The following is a 13165-nucleotide window of genomic DNA, read 5'->3' as shown; positions in this document are numbered from 1 at the left end:
GCTTTCTGGCTTGGGATGACAGGGAGAGCTACTACTGCGAAAAATTGTAAAGCGCTGAACATGAGAATGAAGATAACACTGACAGGTTTTGTTTTAGAAACCATGGCATCTAAAGTTACAAATAATGACACATCTTACTAGTGATCATGTGCTGAATGTTAATCCACCATCTACAGTTTTCGAAGAGTGGATAAGAGACTTACATTGGCTTCAAGTCTGCTATAAAAAGTCTGTGGGATAAAATTTTCAGGTAACTGCTTGCCACATCTAGCACGAGCTTCTGTTAAATCCTTAATTTAATCACCAGATACTGTCCGCCATGCAAGTGGCAGCTATATGTCGATTTAACACAACGTACACCATCCTAAACAGGCTTACACTGAGTAAACTAATATCGCTACTCATGAAAAGACCGGTATATATCAAAAACATCAGTGCAATATCAGACAGCTCCCATGAGTACAGCACAGTTAGATCGTTAACAGATTCAATTATCTCAAGCAATGAGTGCAGGGCCGGTGAGCGCTCTGTGTACCTTTGGTCACTCAGTTCTGTTATAAAAATCTATTTTCTTGTGATAACGGGATTTTGTTGAGACATATTTTCCTCACGCTTGCGTATATATTTTTTTCTTGTTAGTTTGATTACTGATGATTTCAAATGGAATAAATATGTTTGTATAAAACTTGTTATAACGGTGTAACAAAACTGTGGAGGAATTTTGACACGCTCATTTTCGCAGAATTGTTGTGATTCAGCCACATTGGAGTTTTTTTTTTAGCACGACCACAGCATGCCACAGGACCTCCTTTAAATTCAAAACAGCACTTTAACAAGGCTACTACAAAGTCTTAATTTAGTTTTTCTTCAGCCATTCAGAAGTGGACTTGCCAGTGTGCTTTGGATTGTTGTCCTACTGCAGGACTCAAGTTTGCTTCAGCTACATATTTTAGTACACAGCAAAATTCTTATTTCCATTTATCACAGCTAGTCTTTCAGATCCTGAAGCAGCCAAATATACTAAGACTACACTGTCAGTTTAAGTAATGTATACTTAAGTGCAATTTTTAAGTACAATTCAGAGAAGTACATAAAAAGTTGTCTAAAAGTATACTTTTTGTTTGTTTGTTTGTTTATTAAATCAATTATACTTATAGTATACTAGAATAAATTTTGTTTTCTTAAGGAAACTCTGAATCTTTATTCTCTAGGCCACAAGTCCCCAAGGTTTTGGACACAAACATTTTTTTTTATTTATTTAAATTGAGTTACTGGTCTTTAAAGCTTCTTGTTCTAACCAAACATGATGTTCAATGCAGAGTAAAAGTATGGCTGTGCACTTATTTGAACATTAATCACAGTGTTCAAAATGTATTTGTGTTTTTAATATACAGGAAGCTTATTTTGTCTTGTGTAATGGTAAGTTGCTGTGTGTATTTGTATGGAGCTGCGATACTTATAATACCATTAGAGTGAAATAACATGGTGTGAATAGTAGCTTTCATTGATTGTCTCTCCTCCTCCACTTCACTGAACTTGTCCATTTTCATTGAAATAGTAGAGTTTTATGACAAAACTAGAAGATATTATTAAAAATGTTGGTTACTAAACCACTGACAGTATAATAAAGAAACTTTAGGGTGACCAAATGGGGTGTAAATTATCATGTTTGAGTAAACTACTTCTTTTAGACACACACTGATCTTTAAACAGGGTCTTGAATATGTTTTTTTATAAAACCAAACTGTCGTGATGTGCAAATATTTTGGGTTTGCAACCTACTACAGTGTTTACAAAAGAGTGCCTGAAGTTCTTCATTATGTCTCCTTAGGGTCGAGTGCCATTTGTGGTGCCTGATAAAGTGGTGTGGCCACAGCTGTGTGAGGCTCTTAATATGAAATATAAATCAGAGGTTCAGAGCGACAGAGGCCTTTCAGAAGATAATCTGGTGTTCCTCGCTCAGAAAGCCTTCAGCAGCTCCAGCAACAATCCTGAGGACTACAGCAGCATGACCATCACCTGGTCTCAGTTTAATAGGGTAACCATCACTAATACCATTATCTATACATCCGCTGTTATATCAGATGAACACACTGTTCTGAACACAATTTGACCCTTTCAAGATAACGATTGTGATTTAAAATGTGTGTATATATATATATATATATATATATATATATATATTATTCATTCTTTCATTTTCTTTTCGGCTTAGTCCCTTTTTTAATCTGTGGTTGCCACAGCAGAATGTACCGTCAACTTATCTAGCATATATTTTTATGCAGCGGATGCCCTTCCAGCTGCAACCCATCACTGGGAAACAGCCTCAGGGAAACATACAAACTCATTCACACTTATACACTACGGACCTGTACTGCCTGTCTTTGGGCCTGTGGGGGAAACAGGAGCACCCCGGAAGAAACCCACCCGAACACAGGGAGAACATGCAAACTACACACAGAAATGGCAACTGACCCAGCTGAGGCTCGTATTGTGACCCAGTTCCTAAAGAAATGGATTTTTAAATGAGAAAACAGTGGGCGTGGCTTGTTTAAAAAAGGTTTCTGGACAGTTCTTAGACCCTAACAGACACCTCCTTTTCACCATTTCTGTTTGTTGTCATAGTGTTGTTAAAACTGACAGTTTGAGGGACGTGGTTCGGTTCGTTAATCACACCCAATCCCTCAGACAGATAACAAACAGGAGGTGTAATTGTAGATTTTAATTTTAGATTTTAAAGTTTTCTTTCTTAAAGACATGACAGTGTAAGCTACCAAAATCAATATAAGGGTTTGAAATTGCGATCGTTTTGGATGCATATGTGCCCAAAATTTTATCTATCTGAAAATGAAATAGATTTAAGAGCATATGTGCGAGTGCATAAATTGTTGCAGTGCGACCTGTTTTCAATGCAAAAATGTTCACTGCATGCACAGATTTAGGAGACATTCACACAGAATGCATCTTTGCACCTGAAAAAAATACCAAACACAGTGCTCAGGAATGGTGAAAAACAATGCTTGCCCCACCTTCAAGCTTTTATTATTGGCCTACTGTGCAGTAACTGAACATGAATGGACTGGTTAATATCAACTGTCAATCACTCAATGCGTTCTTACTTTAGATGACAGGTAGTTACAACTGGGAAAATTTAAATGGCTGCATACAAGAGAACATTATCAACACAGATTTTGTTTTAGAAATTAAAAAGTGCTTTTATTCACTGAGATCAAACTAATATTGCAGGTCATGAAAAGATCGTTATGCTGTTAAGTTGATGCAAATACTAAGCTGGATGTCAATATTATCTGTGGAATATCAGACACAACTCTTCATAACACATCAATATAAATTAATATAAAACTTGTAGTAAGGATGCTCATAATTTTTGGTCTGTGCCTAATTTTTGGCTGCTGTACCTACATTTTTGAAGTTAGAAGCACTGGTGCTACCAAACAAAAAGGTTAATTTTGAGCCCTGAATATAGTTAGATTTGATTTCATGTGCACTTCAAATAAAACTCTGGTAATGATAATTGATTAGGGGTGTCACGATTTCGATTTTTAATCGAAATCGATCGAAATTTATGCTCAAATTCGATTATCAAATCAAAAAATAGAATCGTCGATGCTGCCACGCCCCCATGTCAGCTTGGCTTGCCAAGCGGGAAAGAAAAACGGCTTGTTGAAGTGCTTGTTAAACTGCAGAAGCTGGAGACCCGTCGAGAGAACTTAAACCCTCTCCTCTTTCAATGAAGTCGCCGGTGTTTAAGCATTTTGGATTTCCAGTGAGTTATGTTGAAACAAAAAAACACAGTTTTGCAAGCTCTGCTGTGTACGTATTACGTACGGTTCGTCCGATAGACAACACCGGCATCGCGATCCTCCGCCCGCCCCCGTTGCAAATCCACTCGCGAAAAGTACACACTCAGGCCCTGTTTACACTGTCTTTGTTTTTAAATGGCATTTTAGAACGACAACGATTTGACATCCACAGTGTCGTGTAGCATTTCTGAGCAGCCCTCCTTCCTCTCTGCCTCTGAAAATACACATCACGTGACCACACAGACACAGACGCACATACAGCCTTGGGCTCGAGACAGCAGGTCCAGGCAGAGGACTGCTTCAATCTTTCACTCACTTGTACTTAGTCATTTTAGCGAACACCTCAGATATTGTTGGCTGGTTCCTGTTGGTTGTGCGTCTTTTTTACCGACGCCATTATAACGACACAGATCACTGCCTATTCACGAGTCCCGCAGAAAAAGTGATTGACAGGTGGTAATTATGTGTGTAACTTGCCTTTATTTGTTTACTGTATGATTTGTTTATGGGTAAAACAAAGACCATGCAGGTCAGGTAGTTTAAACGGTAGGCTACAAATAATTAATTGGTCATTAATTAATTAATTATTTATAATCGAAAATCGAAACGAATCGTGCCTTCAGAATCGAAAATGTAATCAAATCGAGGATTTGGAGGATCGTGACACCCTTATAATCGATATGGTCAACACATTATCTACTAATGTAAGACCAATTTACTTTTCAATGTAAAAAGTAAAGAAAAAAAAACCTTTTTATGTAAATAATTTAAATTATCTTTCAGAAAAGGTGTGTTAAATATATAAGCAAATATTGTTCTAACTTGCTACAAAGAAATATACATATTCTAGGCATTTTAGAGGTCAATTCATAATATCTAAAAATATAACATTATATAAGCTATTATTTTTTTTGTGAGAGATTTATAAAACCAATGAAATTAACATAATTTTTAGCCTGTAAATACATGAAATATCAAACATAAAGTAATAGTTCTCTGCAAGAAAGGCTATTATTTAGGCCTTATAATTAGTGAATTTTATTTATAAACTAATTTCAAGAGGATCACGCATTTATAATTGACCACGGCTGGTCCCGCATTAGCTAATTCACCAATCAGATGATTCCCAACTCACTTTAAATAACCAGAGTTTCTTACTTCAGACATCGTCTTTCATAGAATGTGTATACAACTCAGATATGTCAGAATGCATTTAGATCTTTTTCTTGTTATGATCTGCATATTGCTGCTTGTATTCTTTATAAAAAGAAGTACAATTTGTTTATATTCAAAACATTACATTTAAATGTGAAATTGCTAAACAAAACAAGAAATTAATGACATGAAGTATTTAATCTTGGCTGTTTTTGTGTTAACAGGAGAGTTTACCAGGCAGGAACTTTACATTTTGGCAGTGGTTTGATGGAGTCATTGAATTAATGAAAAAACATCTAAAGTCTCACTGGAATGATGGGTAAAAACTGATTCAGCACACTTGGTCAGTAATACCTGTACAGTTGGTAAAATGTAGTGAATTCATCTGCAGAGCGATTTTGGGTTTTCTGAACAAGCAGCAGGCTCAAGACATGTTGATGTCCAAACCAAATGGCACGTTCCTCCTGCGCTTCAGTGACTCTGAAATTGGAGGAATCACTATTGCATGGGTCGCAGAAAACCCGAACAAAGCAGGTAAGAAACTGGATGCTAAGACTGCTAATGCGAATGAAGCCATCACTGAAGCCATCACATTAAGTACATGTGTGTTTTGTTTCACAGGGGAACGGATGGTTTGGAACTTGATGCCCTTCACTACCAAAGATTTCTCCATCCGCTCTCTGGCCGATCGAATCAGTGATCTGAACCATTTACTCTTCCTCTATCCCAGTCAGCCCAAAGAGGAAGTCTTCTCCCGTTACTGCACACCTCCAAACTGTATGCATGTCTTTTTTTCCAGATCTTTTAGAAATATTCCAAGCTTTTTTGTAAGCATAGTTTGTTACTTGCCACAGTGATGTTTCTCAGCTCTCAGGAATGCAAACTTTGCATGCATATAGATATATTTATGATAAGGTTTCTGTTTAGAATGTGTTTTTGTAGAATTGAGTGTGTGAACCCCATGGCCAACTTAAGGTGTTTAAAGTTAAAAAGTCTCATTAATTATTTACCTTCATGTCATTCCAGCCCTCTGAGACCTTTGTTCGTCAACAAAAATCAAGATATTTTAGATTAAATCCGAGAGCTGTCTGACTCTCCATACACAGCAAGGGTTGTGAAATGTTCGAAGTTGAACTGCAATCATGCGAAGCTCCAAGAACATTTTTGTGCACTGTAAAACTCTAAAAATCACTGTTTGCTTATGTCCTCCAATATTTAATTTCATCTTGATAAGTCTACTGAGCCAGTAACATGACTGAATGTGCACGCTCAGCACAATGCTTGTGCATTCTAACAAAATCTAACATTGCTTAGTTTTAGTCATTTTAAATGCATTTTGTCATAAACTAAATTCACTGTTCATTTATTAGATGAGTGGATCAGACTGCACACCTTCATAGTTTGCTGTCACTTTACATTACATTACTCAGTAGTGCTGCACAAAGTCTGGCTAAAATGAGAATTTAGATTTGTCCTGGTTGGTAATGCACAGTAAATTGATGACATCAGAATACAACTATTCATCATTTTAAAGTTGAATTATTATGTTTGAGACATATGTTTGTAATCTGCCATTGACAACATTATTAGACCATTTTATTCATTGGTAAAATCAGACATTTGTCATTATCAGATTCCCTCATGCATTAAATTCAACATTATATGGGCTAGAGTAGTTATACTGACACTGTTAAACATATATTCTCATGCACAAAACTTTGTTTGCTGTGAAAGAAAAAAACATATCAAATGCTTGTCTTAATCATAACTCTAAAATGGGATATGATTATTTAAATGATGTTGGCACTTTTGGTTTCACTTTTACTGCCAAGTGCACTCTTGTCATGACTGCCGTTACTTTGAGGTAAAAAAAAATGCATGCAAATCATACTTTCCCTGTGGCTCATAAACGATTGCTCTGTGCAACAAACTGAAAGTTATGTACAACTTTATTCACAATCAGTCTATGGAGGTTCTGTTCCCACATCATTCGCGGGCAAGTGCTTGTCCTCTCAGTAGAAAACAAACAGCGCATCAGCTCATGTGCACCCTGCAAGGTTATTATAGTTAACGAAAACGAACAAAAAAACGAAAACTAAAATGTAAAATAATTGTCGTTAACTGAAATAAAAATAAAAACGAGAGTTTTTTTTCAAAAACTAGAACTGAAACTGTATTGTGTACATACAAAACTAACTGAAACTAACTAGAATTATAGCAAAAACCTCATTCGTTTTCGTATTTGTAAATGTATTTAATAAATAATCTTACTGTAAGCCTTTTAGAAGTAAATATAATCCGTGCTGCAGGTGTTTTTGTTTGATCCTTTCGCACCTCAGAGTCTCCTTCCCTCATTGGCCAGATCGAGCCGGTTCTCCTCGAGTCATCCTCGCTGTTGCTCCCGCGACAAAAACGCGTGGACATGACAGCACTGTAAGCACTTATTTACCGACTTCTTACTTAATAACAAGCCTAATACCCCCCTCTGACTCTAAAATATCCAATATATGCTCTCATTCAGTTATTAGAACAGTAACGTTACATTGAGGGGCGGTGAACCGATAATACTGCGCATGCGTGATTCAGTGAACCAAACACAAATGATACAGCCTGCTGTATGACTGAACTGAACTTGGAACAACTGCAGCGCGGGTGAACTGAGGGCTTAACTGAGAGCATTTGGTAAAAAACGTAAGTTTATTTCATAACAGAAAATTGTAATGGAATTGAAATAAGTGAAGTATGATTCAGTTGGGTTTACAGTTAGTAAAACTTTACTGTAAGACATTTTTCAGATCATGATGATGTTTTAACTGACTGTAATGACTATTGCTGACTACATAATGTTGAGTCCAAACATCCGCGTTAGAAATCTGAATTTTCCATCACCAGACCCGGATTAATAATTCAGAGGCCTCTGGGCACAATGTCTTGTAGGCCCCCAATAGCCGCACCCTGTAGTTGAATAAAAAAATAAGATTAATATAATATTTGTTAAATAAAATTCATCTATAATGTATTGCCCACATTTTTTAAATAAATTATATACAGTACATATATTTCTAGTCTACAGAGATTTAACTTATTTTTAAAGCATTTAAAGCAAACTTTTAAAAAAATACTAATACAACTAGGGGAAATTAATGGATTTTAATATACTTGTTCAAGTTCACTGAAGCAGTACTAAAATTTATATTTAAGGGTATTTTTAATGTATAACTTCTACAAACTTATAATGCACATGATTTGGATAACACCTCTCCAATCCAGTTCTATGAATCTCAGTCCTCTATAATACACACACTTATTAATTATTCCTACTTGTCATGCTCCTGATGGAGAGTACCCATAATGTGCCCATTATGCCCATTGGTTAATCCGGCCCTGCCCATCACCACGCTTAACCTCACAAGCAGCCTTGCACACAAATTGTACTTAGGGCTGCTTTCTTGTGGGCTGTTGTATTTGAATTTGAGGATGGGTAGATGGTTGTGGTAGATGATAGAGTTCATGTGTCCTCTAAATACATGTTTCAAAAAGTGTATGACTGCGTTTTTAATTATACAATATTTATCCTGTTGATTTTGAATCTCCCACCTAACAAATATCCTCATTTAGAAAAAAGCTAAAACTAATACTAAAACTAATAAAAAATAAACTAAGACTTTTTAAAATATAAAAACTAATAAAAACTAGGAAATCTGCCTCTAAAACTAATAAAAACTAACTGAATTTGAAAATAAAAAACGAAAACGAAATAGAAACTAAAACTAATGAAAAATCCAAAACTATTATAACCTTGGCACCCTGACAAGCAAGAGAAAACATTGTCAAAGTTCATTATACAGTTTGTTTTTGCCATGCAAAAGTGTTCTTGGAGCTTGGCATGATTACATTCGAAGTCCACTGATGTCACTTATCACTGTTTTTGGCTTCTTTTCTGAAATTAAGAATGAAAGACCTCTCTTTTTTGATATAAAATGTTAATTTATTTTCTGAAGATGTATAAAGGTCTTAGGGGATTGGAAAGCATGAGGGTGAATAATTAATAACAGACTTTTCATTATTTAGTGAACTTGGATTCCAATTATGCTACTCTAAAGGTTCCTAATTTGGTTTTAGAGGTCTTCTACACCGTACACATAGTGTATTAAGTGATTCATTCAAGGATTTGGTTTCTCCACACCCCTCTATTCCTATAGCATAATGTGCTCTGATTAGTCAGATGGTCCAGTCTGTTGTGACTGTTCTACAACCTACATAGGTGTCAGAAAAAATTAACATTACTTTGTCTTGGGGCATACTCACATTAGGTACAGTTGCCTTGAACTGTGCCGAAGCGCGATTGTCCTCCCTCCCCTCTTCCCCTCGGCTTGTACCATTTTTACCTTCCGTACCTGAGCACGCTTACGTTATCAATGATGAGACTGTTCAGTTTAACAGGAAGAGAAGTGCTCTCGCTCAGCACAATGAAGACTCCTATAGTTATAATGTTTGTTGTTGTTTGTTTTGTTTTGTTTGGGATGCAGTGACATGCAGTCAAATATTTTGCCGAACAGATCCGCCACATTTGACTCTCATTAATTGTCAAAGTCCTGGTACTGCAGGTATTAGGTACTAAAGGTGCAGCTGACGTGCAGTAAGCGATTTGCGTCTTTACTTCGACATTTCACGTTCATTGAAAATTAGGAATGATTAATAAATCCATATCAAACAGTCCCTTAAAAGTGACTTCTCGTCATCAGTTTTGGGCTCAGGTGCCAACTGAACTATGAGAGCACCCACAATTCTCAAATGAACCGGGAAACGGGCCTGGGCACGGTTTGGATAGCATAGTGTGTGTGTGCCCCTAATTTTCTTTTTCTTCAACACAGTGATGTGTATAGTAACAATAATAATGGTTTCACCTTATGGATTTTAAGGCTTTGTTCTCATCGTTTTGAAAAAATGTAAATGTTCTATGTAAATGAAGAATGCTGACTTTTTAGGTTTTGTGAATGGAGTTGCATTAAATAGTCTATAATGTAAATTTTCTTTTTACAGCTAAAGCAGTGGGGGATGGATATGTCAAACCAGAGATCAAGCAGGTGGTAAAGGTTGAGTGAGTATCTTTTGTGATTTTATTTATTTATTTTTTTTATACAAATCAAAAACACAAACAAATACAGGGCTCGAAATGCGACCATTTTGGTCACATATGCGCCCGAAATTTTAACTATGCGACCTTAAAATATATTTAGGAGCATTTCTGTGAGTGCTTACAATTGTTGTGTACGACCAGTTTTTACTGCAAAATGTTCACCACATGCGCGGATTCGGGAGACATACTCGCAGAATGCATCTCTAAGCTCTTTGTCTGCACTTGGAACGCGAAACGCAGCGCTCGGGGAATGGTTTAAAACAGTTGTCATGTCAACTTGCTGCAGTAAACAAATCCAATTCCTTAATGCTTGCCCCGCCTTTGTGCTCTTCTTATTGGCCCACCACTGCTCTAGCACTGAACGCGAACGATTGGTTTATATCAGCTGTCAATCACTCTGTCAGCGCCTTCTGGCAGATTTAGTTTTAGAAACCATGGCATCTAAAGTTACAAATAATGCCACAGCTTACTAGTGATCATGTGCTGAATGTTAACCACCATCTACACTTTTTTAAGAGTAAAAGACTTCCATTGGCTTTATGTCCGCTATTAAAAGTCTGTGGGATTGAGTTTTCGGGTAACTGTTTGCCACATCTAGCACGAGAGCTTTTGTTTAATCCTTCAGATAATCGCCAGATGCTGTCAGCCGTGCAAGTGGCAGCTATATGTCAAATTTAACACCACGTACACCATCGCAAATGGGCTTGCACTAAGTAAACTATTATCTCTACACCTAAAAAGACCGGTATTGCTATTAACATGTATGCATAAAATAAGGTAACTTACAGTATGTGTCAAAAGCATCAGTGCAATATCAGACAGCAATTGTGAGAACAGCACAGTTATACTGTTAACAGATTAATTCAAGCAGTGCATGCAGGGCCGGTGAGCACTCCGTGTGTGCTTTGGTCACTCAGTACTGTTATAAAAATTTATTTTCTTGTGATAACGGAATTTCGTTAAAACATATTTTCCTCACGCTTGCATATATATATGATTTATTTTTGCTTGTTAGTTTGATTAGTGTTGATTTCAAATACAATAAATATGTTTGTTTAAAACTTGTAGTAACGGTGCTCATAATTGGTGGGTGAGACTAAATTTTGGCTGATGCGCCTAAATTTTTAAAGTTAGGAGCACCGGTGCTGCCATGCAAAAAGATTAATTTCGAGCCCTGAAATAATTATTTTAACAAAAATCCCGCATTGTAAAAAAAAAACATACTAGATTTACCATATTTCTGTCATGTGTCATTTCTGTCATTAAAGTTCTACTTTTTTATGTGAATAAAACTTTTGTTAAGTGAAAATGAAAGCCTAAAACTATGGGTTGTCATATTGTATATAAGTCATGTTGTAGTATAATTTTAAAGTCAAGTATGCATCCAATCCGGGCAGCATGGTGGCGCAGTAGGTAGCGCTGTCGCCCCACAGTAAGAAGGTCGGCTGGGTCAGTTGGCATTTCTGTGGGGATTTAGCATGTTCTCCCCATGTTCGCATGGGTGCTATGGTTTGCCCAAGTAGGTAAGCTAAGTTGTTCATAGTGTATGTGTGTGAATGAGTGTGTATGGGTGTTTCCCAGTGATGGGTTGCAGGGCCAGCCCGTGGCATAGGCAGCATAGGCAAATAAAGCCTAGGTCGCAGCGCAGCGCCATGCAGCACCATGTATTTTAGAATTCTAAACATAGGTTTCTATCAGGATACACACACCGGCGCCGCAAGTCTGTGGCTGTTGGCGGCGCCTGGCGACGGCTCAGGACGCAGTTCCTTTTTCAGCCGTGCCACAGAGCGCCATCTGATTAGTTTCATGTTAAATATCATTCGAATGTGCGCGTCTGGTGTGTGATACTTTAAACTGTCATGTACGCGCTGTGTCGCGGCGCCAAGCGGCGCTTCTGGTGTGCGACCTGCTTAAGGGCGCAGTAGATCCAGGGGGGCGCCAGAAATAAGGGATGAAAAATAGTTACTTCCACTATTTTTAAAACTATGGTATTACTTCAGAAAGGAATACGCCCACATTATTTTAGCTGTATAGTGCAAAGCCTTCTACTACTAATAATAATATCGCCTAAGACCCCCCTGCCCTGAAAGTTTTTTGATGGGTCAAGCTTGGCATGTCAAAACGTTTCAAACTGTCTGGTGCGCAGGGGAGGCAAAAAAGAAAGAAAAGTGGAGGAAAAAAAAAACGGAAAAAAAAAAGATGATTATTTTGCTGTGTCCGAACGAGGATTGATGACGGCAATAATAATTATCATGAAGCATTGCTGTCAAATCTCCTGTTTTTGCCCGCAATCATCATTAAGTATTTTCCCATATTCTACCCTGTATGTTTAATTTTTATATGAAAAGTGAAAGAACCATCAATAGAGACCCGTTCTCGTAAGATGATTGCACGAGCTGTTCAAGAAAATTGTGCTTTCGCTTTATTTTGGCTTGAAAGCACGTTAAATTATTATAAAAATAGCTGCATTTACTTTGTTTCCATTAAAGCTTTGCGTCGATCGTCGCAACCTCTAAATCAGTTTAGCCCACAGCATGCCTGCTGACTGACGGACATGTTAGGTATGAGAAATTGTTCCCAGATAAGCTTCTGATTTTGGGGGGTAGTGTTTGGAGAGTTTAGAGTGTGAAAAAGTGTAATTAAATAATGGAATAGCAAAAATGTTTTAATAATGTTGCTTGGAGTTGCATATTATATAAAGTCAATATAAGCACAAATATGGTTTTAATGAAGAGAGATTTTTAAATCCAGTCAACATTCAGAATGGATAATGACTGGACTAGTAAGGCAACAAATTCAAGCAATATTATAATCTTTTTGACGATAGAATGAGGTTTGTGTAAAAATTAATGTTCAGGTAATATTTTGATGAACATTGGAGAGATTGACTATGTTTTTGTCCACAGTGTGAGTCTTCTGTGTTAGAATTAAACATTTACTGATTGTGAGTGGCAGTATATCTCCCCTACATGTTGAATATGCAAGAGAGAATCTGATAATGACAAATTTTTTATTTGAAAATGGTCTATTTATATGTAGTCAATGA

The 13165-nt window shown here is 36.9% G+C and overlaps 1 protein-coding gene across 1 annotated transcript in view; it reads left to right on the top strand.

The window, feature by feature from the left end:
- The window catches only part of stat5b (signal transducer and activator of transcription 5b), a gene marked incomplete in the record, with an annotated part of 62556 nt that overhangs the window by 44635 nt on the left and 4756 nt on the right, over window positions 1–13165 (top strand). The window contains 5 exon segments of the mRNA NM_001003984.2: window positions 1832–2038; window positions 5204–5298; window positions 5371–5513; window positions 5601–5756; window positions 10023–10080. Of these exon segments, the coding sequence (NP_001003984.2) occupies window positions 1832–2038; window positions 5204–5298; window positions 5371–5513; window positions 5601–5756; window positions 10023–10080 (659 nt within the window).

Source organism: Danio rerio, chromosome 12 (assembly GCF_052040795.2).
Source record: "Danio rerio strain M-AB ecotype USA chromosome 12, GRCz13ab, whole genome shotgun sequence".
Lineage (NCBI taxonomy): Eukaryota > Metazoa > Chordata > Actinopteri > Cypriniformes > Danionidae > Danio > Danio rerio.
This window is presented reverse-complemented; position numbering and strand designations above follow the sequence as displayed.